General features: G+C 37.2%; 1 protein-coding gene across 1 annotated transcript in view; it reads right to left on the bottom strand.

Moving 5' to 3' along the window:
- Positions 1–22975, bottom strand: part of LPAR3 (lysophosphatidic acid receptor 3) — a 29408-nt gene extending 6433 nt beyond the window's left edge. The window contains exons 1-2 of the mRNA XM_015813420.1: positions 22905–22975; positions 7610–8366 (exon numbers count right to left, since the gene is read on the bottom strand). Of these exons, the coding sequence (XP_015668906.1) occupies positions 7610–8345 (736 nt within the window). The 5' untranslated portion in view covers positions 8346–8366; positions 22905–22975. The remainder of the gene's footprint in view (positions 1–7609; positions 8367–22904) is intronic.
- Positions 22976–26223: the final 3248 nt, after the last annotated feature.

Below are 26223 nucleotides of genomic sequence, written 5' to 3'. Positions count from 1 at the left end.
TAGCTCCAATTATTACTTCCTTCATTCCACCTTCTGGAAAGTACAGTTTTAACCAACCACTCAAAATGTTTGTGTACTGTCAATGTAAGCAATATATGTTTATATGAGGAGAGACTTAAGGGAAATAATAGCATTTCTTCTCAAATATAGGCATGTCACAACAACGGCCAAGGACACTTCAAATTAGCAAACCAAAAGTCTTGTGCTGGCTTGCCTGGAATGCCATATTCTTTCTTTTCAAAAAAGTTGTTTTGAATTTTTAGCCAAGATGCTTTTGTAAAAGTAATCTGCAAACTGAGAAGTTTCTAGAGCACTGTCTCCCAACCCAGCAGCTTCTATAGACTTTGAACTGCAATCCCATCATGACACATAAGCACAATGACTTGAAATTGAAATTGTCCAAAGTCAGGAAACACGGATCTGAGACATGAAAAAGTATAATATTCAACAAAAGTTTATGTAGTATTGTTCAAAGGTTTGTACATTTTTTGCTTGATGCATCATGAATTCAGGACAGTAATGACTGGCTTTACTTTTTTCCTAGCTCTTGGTATACATTATATATTATACAATACATACTACATATAACATATAATTTGTACATATTTTGACCATAATTCCAATGTTTTTATACAGATTGCTTAATCATTCTTTTAGCCATTTCTTTCTAGTTATGGTTAACTACTTAAAGATTCATTTCAGAGGAAAGCAGAGAATATTAAATGAACTATATTATCTGACGCAGTTACTAAACAACAGTGTATAAATCTGGATGACAAATGTATACACTTCTGGTTTCTAGTCTTCTATTCCAAAGGAATATGAAGAAGTGAATAAACCGGCCAAAATCAAAACTCTTTTGTCTTCTTTAAAAAAAAGATCTTAAGTAGAAACAGGGAGTAAATTTTTTATACAGGTTTCCTCCCTAGCTACAGATAACAGTTTTTAGTCTGTGAATGTGAAGGTCAAATGTATCAGGCAGAGCCTATTATGTAAGATGAAGTGAGAATTAATAGCAAGAGATCAGAAAGAAAGAAAACAGTCCAATTTTAAGCATCAAGAGCTTGGAGAACAGATGCAGAAATATAAACCCTCATACACTATTGTCACTTCAAACACTGGTTTACAGCAAACTGAATCTTACTGTAGCTAAAGCAGTCAGCATACAATCCTGCTAGTCTACAAGGTTTTTTATTCTAAAGAATCTATGCCTTGTGTTTCCAGTGATGACGGCAGCCATGCTAGCTAGTTCAATATAGTGGCTGTTCAATCCTCTACCCTCTTTCTAAAAAAAGTTGTCCAGAGACTCTGATGGCAAAAGAATTTTCAGTAGGGGCTCCCTGACACTTACTGTTAGGCTCTAGCCAAGAGTTCAAATTCAGAAATTACAACATTAGCCATTGGCTCTTTGCCACAAATCAATATCTAAGAAATGGAGAACTAGTTTTGGGGAATAAAACAAGACATTGGACAACTTAGAAAAAATGAAAGCAGCATAGTAATTTTTCAACCACTAAAATACGCAGATACAGGGAGTGGAAACAGTCATTTTAAAATTTAGGTAGATTGTTATCTCTAAACATAATAGGAGAAAGAATTAGAAACTTCTGAAAAGCAATTCCAATGACGTGCAACTTTAAAGAAAATACTTCTGTTCTCCTGAGCAAATTAATCAGTTATAACTTACTGCAAACAGAGCCTTTATCTGATTTCTGAAAATGTTTCCATCAGTTTAGAATGGCTAGATGCTTTATTTTATAAGTAGTTCATACTAGAAACCCCCTTTTTTTCCCCGCCCAAAGGCAATGAAACATACTTGAAACATTGCAAGTATGTGCATTAAGTGCACATATTTGCATTAAGTCTTTTGAGGCATCTTTAATTCTTGTTAACTGTACTTAATTAGAGCAAGAGTTGCGTGTCAGATGCTCATTTCATTTGCAATTCTGATCATGTATATTAAAAGCTGGCTCATTAATGCAAACTGATCTTATTTGAAATCAAAATTTCAGAATTAGTGTTGTAAGTTCTAGGGTTGCCAGGTGTCCACTATTTGAGTGGATAGTCCGCTTTTTTCACATTATGTTCACTATTTTTTTTCACAAAATAGTGGACATTTTTTTTATTCAAAAGCTTTATGATGAAATGGTACGTAATCTAAAGCTGTACAGTCTACTTTTTTTACTACTTAACCCGCCCCCCCGCTTGTCCGCTATTTTTTGGAAGCAGACCTGGCAACCCTAGTTATAACTCCTAACTAGGGTTGTAAATTTTTCCCTTGAAATGTTCCTTCAATCTAATGACTGCAGGAACTCATCAACTGAGCTTCTGTATGAATCTTCCAGAGAGAGAGAAAAAGTTGCCTGAATTTCTGCTGACACACAGGTTTGAAGAATAAAAAAGCTATGACAAAGAGACAGGGTGTAATCCTATTCGGATTTCAAGGCCTTCCGGCTGAAGATTTTTAATCTTTTAGGTTGCTAAATATCTGCTACGCTTTGGAAATCAATCCACAATCTTAAGACCTGTCCTAGAGATGCGGTTTACAGGCCTGAATTCTATGAAAAACAAAAAAAGCATTAGGAGGTTATGAGTCACCATAAAGGCTGATCAGAATTCCAGAAATTGAAGTAATTAATGGCAGATTGAATCTTGACATCAAAATGGTGTCCACCAAATATATATTTTTGTTTTCTTCTGTACAAAGGATTGACAGCATTCTCCTATGGAAGAAAACAACTAAGCACAGGGTTTTGTAGGTTTAAATGGATCTAGCATTTAGAATTGAAAGATAAAGTGCAGTTTTATATACGCAAACATGTGTGGCAGAGCCCTTCCCAAAAAATGCAATGCCCAGAAACATGTATATGTGACAGAGCCAGTTCCTCTATTCAAATCTAGCTCTCAAGACTTTAATTTCACTTATGTACTAAAAGGAGAAGCTTAAAGCCACATGTAAGGCCACATGAAACTGCTGGGAGAGGACATCTGAAGCTTTAGATGGCATCAAGATATATCACTCCTTGCCCTCCAACTTCAAAGAAGTAGCTCTCGAACACTGATTAAGTTTAACACTGGGCTGGAGTGGGTAGTAGTAGTAGAAGACTGAGGTTCTGCTAATAAACAGGGATCTGGACTTGGGGCAGTGATTCTGTCTTACATGGAGAGGAATGTTCTTCCCCTGAAAGAGGACGTTCTCTGTCAGTGCTCCCTGGTTTTGAATCACAGGATTTGAAAGTACAGGGAGTCCTCAACTTACGACCACAACTGAGCCCAAAATTTCTGTTGCTAAGTGAGACATTTGTTAAGTGGGTTTTGCCCTATTTTGCTATCTTTCTTGCCATACTGGTTAAGTGAATTGCTACAGTTAAGTGAGTGACACGGTTGTTAAGTGAATCTGGTTTCCCTCCATTGACTTTGCTTGTCAGACAGTGGCAAAAGGTAATCATATGAACCTGGGACACTGCAACCGTCATAAGTATGAGCCAGTTGCCAAGCGTCTGAATTTTGATCACGTGACCATGAGGAGGCTGCAATGGTTGTGTGAAAAGTGGTCGTAAGTCACTTTTTTTAGTGCCGCGTTGTAACTTCGAACGGTCACTAAATGAACTGTTGTAAATTAAGGACTACTTGTAGTACCTGCTGCAGTGAGTGTATTGCATAATGATGGCTACTAAGCAGCTGAGATTCTTTCTAAGTTGCTTAGATTTGGCAAGGTAACTTTTTAATTATTTTAATTGATCTGTCTGGGTACCCATCTCACTATCATGACTGTGGGTGGCTAATACAGGTTAGAACTGCAGTATAAAAATACATATCCTGACAAACTAAAAAAAAATAAATCAAAGTGCCTTCTGGAAAAAAAAACATGTATCAACAATCTCAAAGGTGCTTTTCAAAAGGACAACCATGGCCTGGATGATTGAGAATCTCCACAGGCATATACCAACAATGTGGGCTAAATTACTAAATTAAATCTATGCAATGGTTGTCTCAAAAGTGCTTTTTTCTTCAAAAGGCAATTGGACTAGGTTTTTTTTTTCTCTTTTGAGAAAGAAAATATTTCACTTCTCATCAAGAAGCTTCATCAGTTCTGATGGCAGTGCGTGTGTGTGTGTGTGTGTGTGTGTATGCAGTGATAGAAGGATAGCTCCTGACTGTTGAAACTGGGAAGTGGGGGGATGGAAGGATAGGTGGGTAGTGGTGGAAGGACTGTATTTTTTTTTTGCAGTCATCTGGTTGTTAGCACTCTCTGTGAGAACTGTTGAGGCCACTTGAAGGTTTATCTGTGCCATCAGAGTCACCTGAATCAGGGTGCAATTGGTTGTGGAATCTTCTTGGAACTGCTGCCAGGGCTGCATTGTAAACTGGAGATAGGGGGTGTCTTATTCCCCCCCCCCTCTGTTCAAACCAATGGTCCTCTCTATCCAAAATGTGGTTGCAACTATGCAATGGTTACACCCTGGCGTGATTACTACAATGCAATACATCCTACACAGGATTTCTCTTGAAAAGTTTCTGGAAGTTGCAATTAGTGATATGCCCAAATCTATTAATTGCTGCAAGATATAGGGATCATGCTATGCTTGTACTGAAAGATCTGTTCTGGATGTCAATTGCTTAGTAGACAAAATTTAACATTAAAGCCCTTAATGGCTCTAGGAGGACTACCTCCGTTGTTACAAACTCGTCCTGGTGTTATCTACAGAAGAGGCCCTTTTAAAGATACTCTCACTGTCAGAGGTTTGTTTATCTGCCACATAGAAGTTAGCGTTTTCCCTGTATCGCTCCCAAGCTATGGAATGCATTAGTGCGGAACTGCATTTGACCCCCACTCTTGATGTCTCAAAAATCTGTAAAGATGCATCTCCTATGCCATGCTTTTAAGTATTATTGTTAACTGATGTTTACGTTTTAAATTTTTGCATAAGTTCCCTTTTTAAAATTTTGCTAGCGACCACGAATATTCATCTCAGCAAAAAGCTATATTAAACAGGAATTAAATGCCCCAGTAAATATCACCTGTGCTGAAAAACTGTGTTCAGAAGCCATACTCTACCAACAATGTGCTGGGCTGTGAGAGAAAAGATTTGCAGTCAAATTTCTGGAGAGCACTAAATTGCAGGTGTGTGTGTATGGGTGTTTCTTATTTAATAGCTTTCCTTTTATAAATACAGCAATACAGTGGGTATTTGTTTTGGCTTTACTCATAGTAAAGGAAATGTAATGCTGACATTTTGGATTTCAACCAATTACTACTGGGAAATTCTGCAAACGTTTGTGAACTATGGTTTAATTTAATCTTCACTTTATGAAAGCTTTATGTTTGATCTAGCACCACCTTTAGAGAGACTGTCTTGGTTGTGCCATCCCATAACATCTATCTCAGATGCTCTGATAGGCAACGAAAATAAGAAGAAATGTATAAGCATCTAAAGAAGAAAGAAAAAGTCTGGAAGAAGTTTCACATCACAGAGCATTATGACTATAATTAAGCATAATTTATTGCTTAGGGCAAGAGATTACATCAACACCGAACAATTTATAAACATACAAAATATCTGTATAATAGTGATAGCATTGATTTACTTGGTTTAGCACCGATTTCAAGCCCCTGCCAAATGATATATTCCAATTTCAGAAATGGACTATAGTTTTCTACCTGCTAAATAAAATCAGAGAGAGGTGCCAACAGATTTGGATAAGTAAAACAGTTAGCTTTTTTTTTTTAACAATAGAAGACTGCACTCTAGGTGCAGAACTCTTATCCTGAATTGGGCTATTATTGATGTTTATTAATAAGTATACCACTTTTTATTTAGGTTATATAGATAGGGTTTTTTTCCCATCCCTCTAAATTCTCGTCAGATGAGAAGCAAGCCATCTGCCAGACTGAATTCCCTTGCCAGACTATGTCCTTGAGTCTAGCACAGATAAGAATGTTAAACTGGCCTTCTGCATGTTACGTCTATCTCATAGTGTTATAATATGGATGTCCCCAGCAAGACAGAGCAATGCTTTTTTTTTGTTATCTTCTGTCAGGAAGGCAACTCTAAGAAGATTAACATGGCATATTCAACTTATGACCAAAAGGAGAAAAATCTAGAAGCAGCCACCCCCAGGCTTCTGAAGGCTACTTCATCTTCCTTTTCTGAACACCTGCTCAACAGCTTGAATCCAAGATGTTTCTTTGCAACATAACAACTTTTCTATCAAGTGACAATGAATTTGCGGGAAGAAATTATCCTTGTGAAAGTATCTTACATAAGAAAGGAAGCCTAACTAAGTTGCTAACCATTAGGAAATATGACACGAGCTAAGGAAAGTAACACTTTTAATTAGCCTTTCCTAATCTGATAACCTTCAAATATGCTAAATTACAGCCAGCACCGTCATAACTGAGAATGATGAGAACTGTCCTCCATTACATCTGATGGAATCCAGATTGTCAAAAAAGAAGTAAAAATAAATATGTCAGAAGGCAAGCGATTTTAAGGGGGACAAATTCCCTAAATCCTCTATAATTTGAGTTTTCAGATCATGCCAGTATCTGAAACTAGTTTTGTAAAACACCAAGTTACCCCAATTTGTAAGAATCCATATTAGACATTCAAGCAACTAACCAAGCTGTTTTTTAAAAAATTGTTAACTAATTAAATAATTAGATATGACTTATTTATGCCTAAAGTACAGAATACACCAATTCTCCTCTAAATTAGACAGGTAATTGAGCATGTGTGATAACTATCAATTCAAACCAAACTTCTCCCCATTTTTCACTTCAGTGCTTCTATTACTTATTAACAGACTCATACATTGCCTTTTGATATTTGTCGTCCTTTGATGGATTCTATCTTTTAACCAAATAGTTCTGATACAGCACCTTAACAAGATATCCTATGTACAGTATTTATTTGTTTTGCTGCAATTCTCACATGCCAAGTGTATTGCATGATTTTTGATGATCCTTAAGCAACTCCCCCAGTACTCGCATGGATAGGAACTGGACCAAATTAAGCTATTATCATAAATATCAAGAATCTCACAGTGAATGCTGAAACTACCATATGAATTAGTCATTTGAGGGGAGACTTCTCTTTTTGCACTAAGACACCAACCTGGGAATTTAAGTGACTCTGAAGTGAATCAGTTTTTTAACTGCAATTGGAATGTTTTCCACTAATAAAACAATCCATGCATTAAAACTCTAAAGAGGAGGAATTTAAGCCTTAGCAGTGAGTCAGCAGCTACATAGCTCCCCCACAACATTACACGACAACCATATGTAAATAAGCTGAGTATATTTTTCTGAAGAATGGGACCAAGATTGTATAATACATCAGAAGAACACAGGCTGAGTCCTAATTACTTGAAGGATGGAACAACAAATAGAAATATATATATCCAGGTGCAGAAAAAAACACTTTTTAAAACTAGATCAGTGTTTCTCAACCTCAACAACTTTAGGATTTGTGAACTTCAAGTCCCAGAATTCCTCAGCCAGCATGCTGGCTGGAGAATTCTGGGAGTTGAAGTCCACACATCTTAAAATTGCTGAAGTTGAGAAACACTGAACTAGATAATAATAGCACAGCTCACCATATCTTACCTAACACTGCCATGACGGTCTTCATAAGTTTCATTGGAGTCTTCTTGCGGCTGATGGATCCACTAGTATGCGGAGACAAAACATTTGTTTTTCTCTGGACATACATGTAGATTCTTATGTATACAACAACCATGATGAAGAAAACTCCCAGATTGGAGACTGTCCAGAATATCAAATAACTCCTGCTATAAATAGGAGCTAGAGAAGAGCAGGTGGAAATGTCACACAGGCAGTTCCAGCCTAACGTGGGCACCGCGCCCATGAAAATCGCTATGGCCCAGATCAACAAAATTAAAAATGTGACCCTCTTCTTTGTGAGATTACTGTGAACCCGCATCTTCACAATAGATATGTGCCGCTCAACGGCAATTACCAGTAAGTTGGCCAGAGAAGCTGTCAAACTTGTGTCCAAAAGTCCCTGGCGCAAAAACCACCTATTTACACTTAATGTCCTTGACACTGGGCCAGTGTTGAACATCAAAAACACATAAGCGATGCCTGCAAAAAAATCTGCAGCAGCGAGATTGGCTAGCAAATAATAAAAGGGGTAGTGAAACTTCTTGTTTTTTACCACAGCAGCTATGACCAATGAATTTGAGAGGAAAATAAATAAGCAAAAAAAGGTGCCAAAGCACAAAACAATTACAAGAGTTGTCCCTGACCACTCTTCTGCCGTATCAGCATTACTCCTATTATAAAAGAAGTCCATGCGTTTATCATAGTGGCATTCATTCATCCTGGACTTGGGAATTGCATTCTAGAGGGGGGGAAAGATAAAAAAAATGTAGTTAAAGTTTTGCTTCATTATGCTTTTACAATTGCTGTAACTATTACATTTTTGCTCCAAAATGATATTCACATTAATACCATTAAATCAACATTTCTAATGACTGTATGTTGCCCAAAATATAGCTCTGCGTACATTGCAACATAAGCTAGCTACAGAATCGAGATATTTTCTTCCACTTTCTGCATTTTTCATGCAGGAATGAAACATTCTAAATAAACAAATACAGGACTGTAAACTCCATTGACTGAAATATTACATTCTTTCTAATGAAATGTTAAACATAATAATGTGCCAAACTTCAAATCCAGTCTTAATATATAAGCCGTAACTTTAATACAATAGCTATGATATACTTTGAGAATGCGCAATAATACACATAAATAAATATTCCTTATTCAATATCTTCAGGAGCATATACCATCAGTGAATTTAAGCACCCCTTGTGTTTACTGAAACCTTTTAAACATAGTACTTATTTTGACAAACAACGATAACATTTAAATAACGGCAGAAAGATATATCAAAATTTAGACGGCAAAAGAATAAAAACCACAAATGAAATGTAAACCGTTAAAAGATGCAAAGGAAAGAGAAGGATTTCTCTTTCATATCTGTCTCACAGAGATTGAAATCCCTTGATCATAGATCACAAAACAGATTAGTTGTGGGTTCTAAGATAAAGCAGACAAAGATGATTGGGTCACATATTTTGCCTAAGTTATAATACCAAAGCTTGGCTTCGTTTACGGGCAAAGTGTAACTGCAAGCATTCTGTGCTCATGGTTTATGGCTTGGTGTTTTTACAATCCAAGCCATTCTGGGCTCTTCTTTTAAGTGTTTTACTGAACCAGATGTAGAACAAAGGGATGCTTTCAAAGGCATTTGAGTCTGTCCTAGCAATTGTCCAAAAGTCTACCATGAACTGCAGCCTCATGCTCTTGATTTAATGTTAAATTCCTCTTGGTGGTTTTCCATTATATCAACTACAGATACTCCTCGACGTACGACCACATTTGAGCCCAACATTTATGTTGAGAAATTTGTCAAGTGAGTTTTGCCCCATTTTAACTATTTTTCTTGCCACTTTCTTGTTAAATGAATCACTTCAATTGTTAAGTTAGTCACCTGGTTGTTAAGTGAATCTGGCCTCCCCATTGACCTTGCTTGTCAGAAGGTCACCAAAAGCTCATTACATGACCCCCGGACAATGCAATTGTCATAAATATGAACCAATTGCCAAGCATCCGAATGTAAATCATATGGCCATGGGGATGCTGCAATGGTCGGAAGTGTGAAAAATGGTCATAAGTCACTTTTTCCAGTGCGGTTGTTACTTTGAACGGTCACTAAATGAACTGTTGTAAGTCAAGGACTACCTGTATTTGTCTTTGTCTGCTGTTTCTCTTCTATTATATGCTTCTTGAGCCAACATCCATAAAGGTGTTTTCAGGCACAGCCTGGGTTTATATCTATTCCATATTCTCAATAGGGAACATCTAATAAAATGATTTTTGAAATCCATGTTAATTTTAACATCATCATACCATAAATATCCATGCTATCAAACCTCGGGTCATGATCTTTTAGCTCTAAAAATACCTTGTTTCTCAGCAACATCCATCCAGATAGAACAAGTAAGAAAATACAATTTCAAATTTGGTAAACCCAGTCTTTCTCTTTTCTTTGCATCTTGAACAGTTTACATTTAATTTGTGGGGTTTTTTTATTCCTTTGCCGTCTAAATTTAGATATATCTTTCTGCCATTATTTAAATGGTATCGTTGTTTGTCAAAATAGGTATTGTCTGAAAAACATTCTTGGCAAAACATTCATTTTGTTTCATAGAAATTCTCCCCAACAGTGTCTCCCTTAATTTCTCTCATCTTAACATATCCATCTTTACATAATTTTTCTGAAATAACATACAATTAATATTTGTCATATTTTATGTATTTTACTTTTTCTCAATCTTAAAAACAGTTTTATACATTAGTTCTATTAAATCTTATAATTTCATATTATTTGCTAACATCTTTGGTTTCTGATTATTAATATTAAACCCTGCTGTGCAGCCTCATACTCTTTAGTTTCTCAGAATGTCAGTAGAGGAATGTCTTCAAATCAGAAAACAACAGCACAGAAAATCTTCAACTTTCTTAGTATATATTATTAAATGTTATAATTTAAAGACGGCTATTACAAATTTAGGACGCAAAGCTGAATTTTCCATTTGTATCAGTGGTAGGAGAAAGAAAAAAGGCCTTCTGTCTATACGGATATATACAGGTACATTTCGTCTCATAGCTCAAATTTCGTAGGAGAGAGACATCCAGAATGGTAGGAAACCAAAACAGAATACGTGAGTGGAAATGACTAGTATCTCCCTAACTTTTTAGAAGATGAAGTGTGGTAGGAAATGTTTCCTTTTATCCAATTGGTCAATCATATTCAAGCTGAAAATGCAAAAAGCCAGAGCTGTTGATAAAACAATGAAGAGGGACTGGGAAAAGTGCCAAAAAGAAAAGCTCCAGTTCAGATTTGTTTTGTAAGAGAAAGCATTTGCAGAAGTATTTGTAAATATAAATGTACTTTAAAAATGGTTAATTTTTTTTTGATTGATGGAATCTGCCCAAATTTCAAAAAGAATCATTTTTATTATGTACCGGTATTTTGTTTTGGTTTTTTTTAAAAAAAACTTATACAGTATGCCCAGGGAATAATAACTAGTTTTCAGTTCTTAATTACATAGACACATGGATATCACTGAGAATATTGATTTAAAATGCATCTTTTGTGTGCTAATTAGAGTAAAATAGTCCTTTCCTTTGGCTTGTAATGAATCAGAAAGACATATTTTACTTCAGAAACGTACATCCATAAAGAAAGTCAAATGAAATGTAATTCCACGAGTCTTAGGTTCAAATAACATGTAACAACTTGCATTTATAAAACAATAGTTGAGTCTGAAGATAACACCTCGAGTAAGTTGTACTACAGCTTTGGGAAACAGTAGCAAATCTGTTACAATTAGTGCAAAGAAAATCACTTGAGTATAACAACATCAAACCACACCTATAAACCATAGAACTCTCAGTTTTTCTACTTGATTGCTATAGTGTTACTCCTTCCTACCAGTCCAGTCCTGTCCTCTACTTGTTCCTATCAACAATACACTGGCAAACACAGGAAGATTGAAGTTCCTTGTTAGGAAATCTTAGACTCTGAAGATTAAAGCTAGACATATCTTTGCAGCCAATTACATAAACAGTAGAGTATGGAATCCTTAAGGAACAAAACACTCAACCCCAGATTAAGCAACCTCTGTTTCAAAGTTCTACCAAAGGAAAAGCAAAAATGTACCAAATGTGGAGAGGACTAAGGACCAAGAATTATGAAAATGCAATCTCAGCAACTTATTCTATATGAATTAACTTCCCTTTTGGCAATGAACACCCAATTTTAGGTCAACAAAGAGGGGGATTTCAGCTCATTATATTCCACTTACCAATGTAGCCATCTGATAAAATAGTGAATATTTGATTATGGAATTATTTGATTATAGAATTCACATAGCTCTCTGACACTGATTAGCATTCATTGAAAATTTCAGCCCTCTTCCCATTACCCAGATAGACCAACACTCTGCTCATCCTTGCCCAGCACCACTTCATGTTTGGGTATAAGAAATCATGGGTGATAGGATGCTGCTGCATTTGAACCAGCATCACTATCCATCTGTGAGTTTGCATCTTGAAACAACCCACACAATCTTCAGTTTGTTATCAGTTTGACAAATGTGATTTTTGTTTCTTTCTCTGTGCTTCAAGAGAGTTAGGAGGTTAGGTTAGGATGATAAATTAGTTACTGAACAGCTATATTGGTAAGTGCTGTGATTTCTGAGGAAGAGTATATGATGTGTGGCTGTTAACATCAACAAAAACTTAACCAGACAGCCAGTTTGGTGTAGTAGTTAAGGCACCAGGCTAGAAACTGGGAGATGGTGAGTTCCAGTCCTGTCTTAGGCACAAAGCCAGCTGGGTGACTTTGGGCCAGTCACTCTCCCTCAACCTAACTCATGTCACAAGTTTGTTGTTGTGGGATAAATAGGAGGATATATTTGCCACCTTCACTTATTTATTATAATAATAATAAAGGCAGGATTAAAAAATCTAAAATAAGTCAAGACTGACTTGAAGGAACCAAAAATATATATTTTTAAATTAGCCTATTATTATACTGGAGACTATTAGCAATTGTCCCATTTTATTTTCAGTCCTCCACATAATTCTGAAAGTAACCATTAAGGAGATTCTTCCCATGACAAAAACAGTTTGCTTACATTGTTATCCCCAAAGAATAAGAACAGGCTGCTTGTTCCATATAGACACAGTGTACTTGCCTTCCTCAAGTGATGGCCTAACAAAAGGCATAATAGAATTTCTGCTGAAGAGTGTGGGTTTTCCCCCCTTCTCCTTTAAATCCTCAAGTCCAGATATTCAAAAGATCTCAGGAATCCACTGCACAAAGTTGTAAACTGGTTAAAAATCACTGCACTTGACTCATGGCTTGGGACAAATAAGTCCCTCCCTGTTTCAGGTACCCTCCAAGATGCATAATGACACAAGGAAAGATCATCTTGTCTATTTGGCAAGCCACTAAAATTTAGAGCAGGAGTGTCCAGCCTTGGCAATTTTAAGACTTGTGAACTTCAACTCCCAGAATTCCCTAGCCAATCCAATCCCTGATTTAGAGAAAGGTAAGCCACTTCTAAACACTGCATAGACTAGCAGTGGCCATGAGAATCCAGGAAGCAACTTGTTGAAAGACCATCAATGAAACCAGCTTTATGAGTGACAATTGCAGTTGCAGTATATTTGGTGCCAGACTATTTAGATTAATAGGGATAAAAATGGCTATTGCCCTTCTGAACAAGTTCCTTGTGCATGGTTACTCAATGCACTTTTTCAGACATGAGCATTAGGGAACATGCCCAAGTTTTGAAACCATGAAGTGGGCTGCAGAGAAGCAACTTTGTAGATTAACAAATACACATTTTCAATAAGCTTTCAAAATAGCATGGATTAGCTTTTCCAACTTGACAGTGTCCCTATTTAGAAGCATGGAAGGGAATTCTTGGCGTTTAATACCTATGGAAGCTATTTATGTTTGCATCCCACCTTTTATTATTTTTACAAATAACTCAAGGCGGTGAACATATTCAATACAATTTCCTCCCCTTATTTTCCCCACAACAACAATACTGTGGGATGGATTGTGCTGAGAGTGTGTGACTGGCCCAAAATGGACTCATTGAGAAAAGCTAGCATGATATAAGTGCACCTACCATCAAAAGGTTAACTCTAAACAAAGCAGCCGCTTGAGGTTATAGGAGAGAAGAGTACTGAGAAACAACTGTGTAAATGTGAAGCGTAAAAACAAACACTGTGATTAGGCTTTGATTATATACTTGTTAAATTAATACTTGCTTTATACACATAACCATGAATCATTAACTTTGCACATTGTGTAACATTATGCAGGGCAATTTGATTTGCAGAGAAAAGGCTTGCTACCAGATTTCCATCACCAAGTGCGGGTTTGCAAAACTAATGGCCCAGTATTTTGGCAGAGTAACAAACAAGCTTACTTAAGAATATTTCAAGAGTGAAAAGAAAACAAAAGCTTTCATGTAATAGAATTGGCAAGAGGAATGTATTTCTGATTAGTACTGAAGACAAAACATTTCTGATCATCTATATTTTATTGTAATATTTCTTAATGTTTATGAGCATGTAAATTTATCCATTAATATATGGAAGGCATTTGAAATAATTTAGTTCATATGTAAAACAATAAATGAAAGGAATGAATTAGCAGTTATAAAGCATTTGGCATTTAGGGTTTCAGCACTTCTGATTCATAAATAAATTGGGGCCTGGATTTGCACATCATGCAACATTTTATTAACAATTACTTTTGAATGAGTCACACTTAGCTAAGTTCACAATCTGTATTAAGGCAAAAACTATATTTTTCAAACCATAATAGCTGCATTCAGATATCAGAGTAAATCAACAGTAAAACAAAGCACATTATGCCTTATATGAATCCATCAATTATTTCACTCCATCCTAAGAGGATGAGAAGGGAGAAGCAAAGGAGGGAGATGGCAATTATCTCTCAAGAAAGCTTGGTGTGACCATACTGCTGACTTGACAGACTGGCCTTGTATCAGGCTATAATGACAGGGCAGAAATATTACTTGTGTACTGCCCATCTTTCTTTACGGCAGGATGTTTTCAGGATCTCTTGAAAGGACTGATGTTGGAATCTCCTAGGATGCTGGTGGACCTCCATGCCCTAGCCTAGGAGAAGATTCTAGGAAGGTTTAGGAATTCACACTCAGTTGTGGTAAACAGGGCTTGTCCCAAATAATATCAGGGCTGACCTGTGCACGTAGTCCTACACTATCTCTGGTCTTCATATCCTGAGTTCCCCAGTAATTTGGCAGGCAGTTCATCCAAGTACGTTGACCAACTTTTCCAGATTACTCCCAATGAGTCTCTCTCTGAGATGCCTGGAGTTCCAGCAGAAGACAAGAATAAAACTGCTTGTGCCAAGGCTAGACTGTGGGTATAAGAATGGGAAAGTGGTCCTTTGATCTTATTGTACCAACAAAGCATACCCATGTGGCTGTATTTCTTTTACCCAATCCTTTTCAGTGGGGAGGCACAAGATTTACCTGAGGATAGCTACAAGATGTTTGGACAGATGTACATCCGACATGTTTGGCTGATAACATTTCTTAATTCACTCATGTCTAGATACTGTACAATATCTAAGGAGGTAACTGGTCTTCTGAGATTACCTAAGATACCTTGGGGTTCCTGATTCTGAGGAATTGCATAGGGTGATTTGTAGAATGAGCTCCGTCATTTAGCTGTGGGCTAAATGCATATTCAACATGGCTTCTACAAGAGGCCAGGGCGAGGTGAATGGCTGGATAAGGGAGGTGTCAGTCACCTTTCAGAGAAATAAGGTTATACCAGAGGCTTTAAGAAGCTTACATGGGATCCAGCCAATTCAAACAGCTGTTGCTCAGGCTTAAATGTTTTCTTTCAAAGAAAGTTTGTTGAGACAGTGGTAAAGCTTCAACAGAGCACTCTAGGAGAAATTTGGGACTTGTTCTAAATAAGCAGGTTGAAATTGTGACTAGGCAGGGCCTTTTTCTAGTTTCTGCTTCTGCACCTATTGTGGTCCTCCTTGAAGGCTGGTTGTGATGAGAGTTACCCATGACTACACTACTGTAATATGCTCTCTATCACGCTGCCTTCAGAAACTACAGTATTTCAAAGCCACAAATGATACAGAATGTAAGCAACCAGCATTCTGGCAAATCAGAGTTGCCAGAAACACAAAACTCTGGCATTGTGAACACTGCATTTATGCAATCAAATATTAAATCCAGTATCATCACATTCTTTTTTTTAAAAAATGTATTTTGTTGGTATAAGTCAACCACCACAACAAAACATTATATAATACAACTGAGTTTAGTTGGACTTACTTCAACAAAAGTATGTACTGTAGAGAACTACCTCTTTTAAGATAATTATGGAACATATTACAGGGCACTCTCTATTTGAAGTTAAACTAGCATTGAATTGTGTTTCATATCCCCTAAGAAGTATATATATAATTCCAGCCTCAGTCAACTAATCTGAGAAACAGTTAAAAAACTTCTTAAAAAGTGCAGTTAATCTAGTAATGGTTATTAGAAGACTTGAATTAGGTAGGGGTATATTAAAACCTCTATTTAAAAGAAAGAAAGATTTGAATGGAATTGAAAGGAATGCTATAACTTTTTTTAAAGACAGATATTTAAAATGTTTAATAAATGAACAGAAGAATTCTAGAAGCATCATCAATTTATTTAAAAATATAGTCAAAGAACAAGTAATTGTCAATATCTGATGGGTTCTTGACTGACATGCATCCCAGTGCAATTTACACAACATTGCTATAAATACTAAATATTTTTTATTCTATATTTAGTCTAAGGAAAATATATTTAAACCAGATATTCAAATGTATTGGAATTCCAGCTGCCAATGACTGTTAACTAAGCTACAAAAAGAATCTTAGTCAAAAAGATCCACAACAAAACAATTAACAGTTGGCAGCACTTTCTTTCAGTGATGACCTAACCATGAAAAACAAATATAGAAAGAAGCCACATTTAAAAAAAAGTGTTGTGCAATCCTGTATGATATTATAGGCCACTTTATACTACAGTATATTCTTCCAGTTAAAGTTATTACTTCAAACGTTCTGAAACTTGTTAAAGGCAGACACCCAGTATATCTCTAGTTACCACAAATTTAGGCTATAGAGTCTTTCGTAATTTAAGATCTTCTGAAATTATGGTTTAGGAAGTCTATACATGGAGTCTAAACTAAAAAGGTCATGGCTAAGCTTTCATTTAGAAATTCCCAGAGTAGGGCTCTAAAGGAAGATTTGGCAATTCAGCCTATAATGTGGAAATAATCTCTTAGCTTAGGATATCGCAAAGCCTTTTGCATGATACTTTATTTTCCTACAAATGCTAACCATGGAGGAATATTCCGTTTCCGTTCATTGCTATCAAATCCTAGTGCATATAAAAATATGCTAGTGCATATAAAAATATGATAAATTCAATTATTTCTTGGTATTTCCAAATATGCTTCATTTTTAATTTTTCTAATTGTTATAATAAAACACAGGTTTTTTTCCCTACCCTCAAGAAAGGATAGGACAGGATCTCAAAAAAGATACTACAACTTGAGAAATAGCATTTGATATTTGGAACTTCTCAAAGAAATAAGTAACTACTATGTACATAGCAACTGAGATTACTTGCATTGGTCCTAAAGTAAAATACTATCTTTCTATAATATTCAGACAACTCTCATTATCTGTTGGAAGGAACATACTGTATAGGTATCCTCGTTTAGCGACTACATTCGGGACCAGCAACTAAGTCATTAAGTGAAGCAGTCATTATGTGAAATCATGACTGTGCTTATGATCTTAAGTAAGCTTTCCTTTGTTTTACAGGCCTGCAAAGGTCATAAATGTGAAGATTGTAAAGTACTTTTTTAATCACCACTGTAACAATAAAATGTTTGTCAAATCAGAAGTCGCAAAACAAAGACTCCCTATATATGTAAAAAAATTGGGGTCATATTCACACCAACATACCTCGCCCATTCATATAGTACCATTCAGTTTTTGTTTCTTTTGGCTTTTTTGCATGGTCAATAGAATAAAAGATTAAAAAAATAGTCACACTTCTCTTTGTATATTGGAGAATATTGGTCCATATACTATGTCTGAAACCTTAAAGACTAGCTGGCAGATATACATATTTTCCAACTGTGGACCCCTAAAATACATTGATTGGAAACCTCATGAATTTGGGATTTCCTGTGCACAAAAGATATGTGTTTTACTGGATACAATTCTTGACTCACTTTAAAGAAACTAAATCAGGAAACTAATTGTATTTTACTAAATCTACATTGCAGAAATCTGATTTTATATATATATGGGACAGTATTCAAAGCTGAATTAACAATGTCAACAGGCACTGTTTATATTCTTGAGCAGGAGAAGATCCAAGCAATTTTTGATTTTAGAGAGCTATAAAGAGACACCCTCAAGGTTCTTAAAATGTCTTGATTACAGTGGGCTGAAAATAAAATAAGAGTCCAAACTAGGCAAATCTAGGATTTGCATCCTACTACAAGGTATATTTTTGTTACAGTTTCCGGTGTTCTTCCAAAACTCAAAGAAAGCAAAGTTAAAAATGCCCAAGTTGCTATCAATAGCCAGCAAACCATAAACAGTATATTTTTCTCATTTCATGCTTTGTATTGAATACAAAAAAATGAGAGGGATAGCACAATCAGAATATTGTTCATTTTATCTCCCAAGGCACTTGGGAATATAACATCTGGCACAGAATGGAAAGATAAAACATTCTTTATTTACTTGTATACAGTACCTAGTTGAACGGAGAGTGATTTCCCCCCCAAAAATCTGATGCAAAATAACAGTCCAATCATTCAGCTATGCTATAGCATACATAAGTCCTTTTTGACAGATAATTTACTTACAGGACACTATTTTTATATGCATATAAAAGCATATTAATACAACCAGATGGTTATCTGACTGTAGCTGACAGTAAAAGTAAATCCATATTTTAGAAGTCTTATCTTCTAGCATTGAAAAATAACATGTTGCTATGCAACATAATAAAAATTAGAGGGGCATCTTTAAATAATCTTTTTTTAATGTAAATGTTTAATCTGTAAAATGCCTACTGTAAATGAAATAAACTTATGTTAGTCACTTAATCTATCACCTCCTTCTGAATAGGGTGATTTAACTGATGCTTGTGGGAACAGCATTTGCTCTATCCTGGATCCTCTGAGGCATATCTGAGTCAAACTACACATCCCTAGTTACACTGAAAAATAAAGTGAATTGGTTAGTCAGCAGAAGGAAGACACAAGATCTACTACCCTGGGTATAAACTGAAAAATTTCCCCCTTCTCCAAGGAGAGAGATGGAAATCATGTAAATGAAGACATGACATAATGTAACACCTGTATCTCTCAATTCTGAGAACTTAAGGGGAGTGCATGTACCATTCTGATAGATTCTTATTTACTCTCTCTTCCTCAGTACAGTCGTTCACTCACCAAGCACTTTAATCCCACGTAGGCTATAGGCTACAAGTAATCCTCGGCTTACAACCTTTCATTTAGCCACTGTTGAAAGTTACAACACTACTGGAAAAAAAAGTGACTTACAACTGGTCCTTGCACTTACGACCACTGCAGCATCCCCTTGATCACATGATCAAAACTCTGGGGCTTGGCAACTGGCATGTATTATAGCATTCCCTGATGATGTGATCCCCATTTGCAACCTTCCCAGGCAGCTTCCAACAAGCAAAGTCCATGGAGGAATCCAGATTCACTTAATGAGGGTATGATTCACTTAACAGCTAGAGTGATTCGCTTAACAACGGTGCAAAGAGTCCTAAAATTGGGCATGGTTCATTTAACAATCACCTTGCTTAGTAACAGAAATTCTAGTTCCAATTGTGGTAATAAACTGAGGATTACTTGTACAAAACGGCAAACTATTGCAGCAAGACAATTTTGTGTGCTTTTTTTTAATCATTCCAAAATCCATCTTAATGTAATGGCTTTATAAATGCATATTTACTAAGATTAGACTATAGAGACCTTTTGAAGAATTTCAGATATTTTCCTCTGGCACCACATTCCAGCAAACAAGTTGGAGTGGGGTAACGAAATTTTGTGTGGAGAGCTAATTTCATATTTAAAAGTACATAGTCAGAATTTAAGTAACACGTGACTATGAAAATGTTTCTCAAATTCATATTCAGGTCCATCTGGAGCCATGATAGTTAGGTTGCATCTGAGACAGTCCTTAAGGGAACTGCTGAGATGAAAAAACAAGCAATCAATTATTGTTCTACTACCTTTTTGAAACAGCCTTTACCAAATACTTGCATGTACATTAGGGACAACTCAAGAAACATATTCAAATCTTAGTATTAAACACTTGGGTGTATCTGTGTTGAAGTCCCAGCTATAGTACTTAATAACCAGTAATGTACTGTTACCACCCATTTAGTAGCATTTAATCTCTGTGGTGCAATTCTATTTTATGCATAATTTGCCCTCTAAAAGCTATTTGTCTACCAGACTCTGTGACTCTGACTTATAAGCTATGCCTTCTGTTGACCATGACCTTTCCATAAACAGTAAATGGAACGTATTATTCTGAATTGTAGTTAGTACCCTTTAAAAAAAGCCATTCACTTGTGTCTCAATTCCAAATGAATACAGATGTTAATTAGTACAATTGCTTAACCCCGTTTTTCATAACTGAGTGAAACACTCATCCTATGAAAACTCGTTCTTAAAAAAAAAAAAAGCACTCCTTTTGTCAGCAGGGAGATTCCATCCTTTATATCTTATCTATGTTCTGGCAATACATAAAAAGCTCCAGCTAATTTGCAGACTATAAATCTTACCAGTTTATGGCTGAATCCAGATTTAAAATAAATCAGTTTTCTGCCTATCTAATCACTGTTGCAAACTCACATCTCACTTTTAATATAAGGTAATAACATTTTCATGGCTATACAATGTTACCTGCCATGACTGGAAGAAGTATTGTTTCAAATACTGTTCTCACCTTTGAATAATCAGACTTCATTATTATTTTTTTTTCAACACCAGTGCTTACACATAAAACTTCAAGAGTGCCCAAGTCTGTGTGTGATCAGAGTACCAAGGAACAAAAGGAGACTGGGACAAAACAAAAGAATATGCACGTCCCCAAAAAGCAGCACAGCCAAATTTATTTTTTTTTCAAAAAAACCTGCTTTTTTTTTTATAAACAGCAAAGAAAAAGAAACACTTCAAGTGTGTTCTCCAAACAGCTGAGCAAATAAAATGAAGCTAAGAGTTTACTCCACTGTAGTTTTATTTGATTCATGCACATTTCACAAAATGAGCAAAATAACAATTTAATGAAGCATGAAATGTGAATTAGGATTAAGCTTTCCTATAAAGTGATTGACACTCAAGTAGGAACTACAAATCCAAATATTGCCCTTTGTGAGACAGAATCTGAATCGGTTACAGCTACAGATAGGAAGCAAATATGATACCAGCATCAGAATTCCAGTGATTGATTCTTATTTGAAAATTACAGACTGTGACTATCAAGTACATTTTTTTAAAAAAAAAAATCATACTTGAGGTTTCCACTTTTATTTTACAGATGAAACACAAATGATGGCTCTGTCCAGGAGAGCTCATGTCCTGGTGACTTCATGAACATGAGTATGATGTGGGTGTGTGCAATTTTTATAATAAGAATATTTCTGAATTAAAGAAAATGAAGAAAAGAAATAAAGAAAAAGTCGAAAGTGCAAAAAGAAAGAATAAAAATAGAAGTAACTTTCAATTTTCTTTGCAGCAATTATAGGTAGAAATAGAGACTTATTTCTTACTCTATAGTTACAACCCTCCCTCTTTTTTCTATCTATTTTTTCTACTGATTGAAATCATAACTCATAAGTTCATTTTTTTGTTTCACCCAAAAAATCCATAAGGGGAACATGTCAGTGTAGTTTTGTTGGTAAGAGTACAACTATTATTTACCATTTTCTTCTTCTAGATTCTTCCCCCCTTTGTCCCCCCCCCCCCGCTCCCAACCTAGTTTACAATCCTGGGATTTCCTGGTATCCCATCCAAGTATTAATCACATCCAGCCCTGCTTAGCCAAAGCTAAGAACTGTATGTAGAAAGTCTCAGAGATATAGTTTCCTCCGCTTCATTATGCTGGGTCTGAGTGGGAGCTTGGAAGACCAACTGAATTTGCCCCAGATATAAGCATGAATTGGTCCCAAAATATTCCACAAGAGAAAAACGAACCAACCATCACATTCAACCTTCCACCTGGGCAAAGTATCCTAGACAGCTGGCCGTGAAAAGTGGACCCACCACACCTGCAGTCTCTTTGACTGATACAGCCATGAGTTTAGGACCAATTGTATACACAAAGACTGCATTTCCATGACACACAAAACTGCCAAAGTCACTATTTTAAACTGATATCCTTTGGAAACCCAGCCACTGTGGAAAAATGGCCTTCTGAACAAAACCTTTACCAAACATGAAAAGACAGGCAATAGGAGAAGGAAAAAGAAACTTGGGTAGCACTGACTAATCCCAACTTCTTTTTCCTCTGGGAAGTTGAGGCAAGAAAAGGCTGCTGCCACTTCTGTTTATTTTGCGGTTGTTACCCCCTCCAGCAATACTCTACTCGCTTTCTGCCTGCACTGGCTGACACTTATGTATTTGCCCAGCCATGCCATGCCATCCAGAGAGAGAGAAGGGGGAGGGAATAGAGCAGAAAACAGGGCTGCATCTTTGAAGTCAATTTAGACGTTCAACAGGAACAGCACCTGCTCCCTATCCCTTTTTTTTGCTCCCCTCTCAGGGACCTTGAGGATGGAGGCCCCGAGATTCCTTTCATCTTTGCCCTCCGATTTGGGAAGGCTGTGTCCGCACTAGAAGCAAGCCCGGGTTAAAAGCAGAACCGTATCCTCGAAGTTAGAGAGAGAGAGTCGTGCGAACACAGCCAAACGGATAACCCGACCTTATAATTCGGCAAGGAAACGGACGCCACCTCCCTGCAGAGTGAAAGGCTCGAAGGGGGGGGGGGAAGTCAGAGCCAAACAGCCAAACGCACACCTTACAATCCCACACCCTCCGCGTTAGCAAAGGCGCCGTTGGAAAAGTCGGCGCAGGCATGTCCATGTGCCGGGACGTTGTCCCTATCGGCCCCTTCTGTCTCTGGGGCAGGCAGACTCAGAGGGCGCCAGCCAGCCAGCCACTCACTCACCGCGCTCAGATGCCTGACATCTGCCCGCTGCTCTCCGGCGATGCGTCCCCAACCCGGACCGCAGGCAGCCCAAAGCCGGCGGCCAAGGCAACGCCACCAGCTAAATCAGCGGCGGGGGCGGGGGCGGGCTCCTCCGGCGCCGGGGGCGGGGCGTGGGGAAGGGAGGTTAACCTTTGCAGAACCGGGGGTGCCTTCCCCTCGGTAGCCAGCCCCTGCCCGTCTCTTGCCTCGTTCCGATGGCCTCCCCGGGACGAGGACCGGTTTTCTTCCGTTCCTACAAAAGTGAGCGCTCTGCTAAGTTGGGACTGGGGATTCGGTGCTGCATTCTTCCTGCTCCGGGCGGGACAAGCCCAAGACAGAGAGACGGGACCCGGCGGGCGGCGCTGGCTGCGTTTCAAAGGCCCTCGCCGTCGGGGTTCCCTCTCGCTCGCTCCTCTGGGTTACGCACGCTTCGGGGGGAAAACCGTGCGGAGAGATACTAGCCTCTTCCTCCTTCTCCTAATCAGCCGGGCACCCCTTCCTCTTATTGCCGCGGTTTGTCCCGTTCTAAAACCTCCTCGTGTTAACCCGGAGCACAATGGACTGTACTCCCGGGCTTGGGTAGTCATTGCAATAAAAGTTTTTGGTATTCGTTATCGCCTCCAAACCCCAAACGTCACGTAATCAGTCGGTGCAAGGCAGGCTGATGCCGTAACGAATTAGATCTGGCAAATACCGCGCTCATTCCAGATAATAATCCATGATAGGTAATATGACCGCGTTAAATGAAGGGCGATAGTTAAACAGAGGTCATTTCTTTAAAAGAAAAAAAAAAGTTTAAACAGGTAATTTAGTCCTAGAGCAACTGTATATTGGAAATAAAAATAGACTACCTGGCGCCAGGGGGAAGAAATCTTCCACATGTTCCTGGCGCACACACGCCCAGCAGCCCCAGTAATATGGGTGAGAGATGCTGGGAGATATAATTCTGCCCCATCTGAAAGGTTACACATTTCCCACCCGCTGATTCAGTGTAAGTCATCAGAAAACGAACTATATTATTCTTTAAAAAGGCTCTTAAACATTCGATTCCAAATAGACTGATTCTTTTCCATCTTGGTGCCATCCAAAAGTATTAGAACTATGAAATTCCGGAGAAAATTGGAGATTCTAGTCCCTACACATCTGAAAACTTAAGATTTGGGGAAAGCTGGAGTGTTTAAAAAAATGGCTTATGAGAATAAGTCTTTGAACTAAGCATATTCTTGTTCCTATTTCCTCAAATCAATTGTTTTTTTAAATGATGACTTTGTTTTCTTTATGTTGAGTAAGAGTTTAGATTAGAATAACCTGTTTTAGAATTTAAGGCAATACATTTTATTACCTACATGTGCCTTGACAATGGGCCTTTTCCCATTGCTGATCCCTGATCCCTGAAATTGCCAAAAAACATACTGCATCAAATTTGCTGCCCACTTTGTTGATACGTCAGTAGGCTGCCTTTACTGAATCTGTTTTGACTCATTGCCAAATGATTCTAGTGATAAACAAAGCAATTAGTCAATACTTCTGACTTTACCTGCTTCCCACTGCTGAGAGTTGTCCACCATCCAGAAAAACATTTGACAAAGCACAATACTGTAGAAAGTATTGAGTGGATCTAGCTGCGGGATTCTATTATTTCTAGGTTGGTTTTTTTGCACCTTTCTTATACCTTATTCCGTTAAAACTTGAACCAAATAAAGTTTGTAGAAACTTTATTGTAATTAAAGGGAGCAGATTCACAAACAGCACTTTAATTGTTTAAATGATTTTGTTTAATTGTTTAATTCTTTTCCCTTCCTTTCTGTCTTTGGGAGATATTTGTATAGTATCATGGTGAGGTGCAGGCAATGAAATGTCCAGAATTTTGTCTTGCTTCTGCACATGTAGCAAGTGATAATCATTTTTATTTTCTTTCCGACTTTTGCTTTTTCTTAACCGATTCCTTCCTTCCTTCCTTCCTTCCTTCCTTCCTTCCTTCCTTCCTTCCTTCCTTCCTTCTTCCTCCTCCCTCCCTCCCTCCCATCAAATGAGCCACTTCTCTTTTCTAATTCAATTTCTCTTCCACTTTTGGGAACATTTTAGTCTAGACTCCTATATTTTAGACTCCTATAAATATTCAATCAGTGAAGGGAAATGTGTATTCATTCTCAGAACAATAGATGGGTAGCAATATTGATATTTTCTTGCATTATGAAACAGCTCTTAGTATCTATCAATCAGTTTCTTGGCGTGATCAGATTTTTTGACACCTTCTTCTCTTTTCTTTTTATCACCATAAACCAAAAAGCTGATAACAAGACACTTAGCAGCACAGCACACAATCAATATTATTTTCATCAGCAACCAGGAAGTTACATAAAGCACAGAATAGATCTCAGTTTTCTTTTCTTTGTTAAGATCAACAGAAAAAGAGAGAGAGAGAGTTTACAGTAAAGGATTAATTTCTGGCTCTTGCACAATAAAGCTAAAACTTTCCTCTGATCAATGAGCAACACGTAGGAGCATCACTTTTCGAAAATTAATTTAGAGACCATTGGGAAAAAGAAGCTTGTAAAGCAATTGTCCTGATAGATTCACATCCTGGGTTTTAAATGAAATATTTTAGTCCATTGGCATGTATTAGACACTTAGACATACTACAGTTTAGTACATCAACTCAAGGTTTTCTCCCCAACCAAACTAGAAGAAAAATACTGAGAAACAGACCGTAGGCTTTAACAGGAAAAAGATCCTCTCTGCTCCATGCTATTTTTTTTTACATTAGCCTTAGATAAAATCCCATTTCATTGGGATTTCTCTAAGTCCTCTCATCTTTTGTTTAAAGAGGTTGAGTTAGGTATATGATTAAGCAAACAGGGTTACCGCCTTCACATCCACTTTGAGCAAAGTGAAGCAACTGTTGAACTAAACCAGAACCAAGTGTAGGCGTCCCCATGAGGCAGGGGGATGGGGTATACAGAGTGATGCCAAACCTGTTCTTCATGTACTCATGTGTGATGTCGTGGTGCAAGTGTTAAAGAGTGGAGCTTGCAATCGTAATGTCACAATGCACATTTTGTCATTTTGTCATTATTGTGGTTAGGAAGAAAGGCTGATGGAACCATCCAAATAAATATTGCATTCTGGAAGCCTAGCTTTGTGGACAGTATCTGACACCTAAATTTACTAACTTACTATCAGGAAACTACCCCATCTTTAAGACTATTTATAGTATGTCAATCTGCTGTAAATTACTTTTGTGTAAGACATTGTATTTTTTATCCATGCCAGTTATACATTTATTCATTGAACAAGT

This window comes from Protobothrops mucrosquamatus, unplaced genomic scaffold (genome assembly GCF_001527695.2).
Source record: "Protobothrops mucrosquamatus isolate PMUCROS unplaced genomic scaffold, P.Mucros_1.0 scaffold155, whole genome shotgun sequence".
Lineage (NCBI taxonomy): Eukaryota > Metazoa > Chordata > Lepidosauria > Squamata > Viperidae > Protobothrops > Protobothrops mucrosquamatus.
This window is presented reverse-complemented; position numbering and strand designations above follow the sequence as displayed.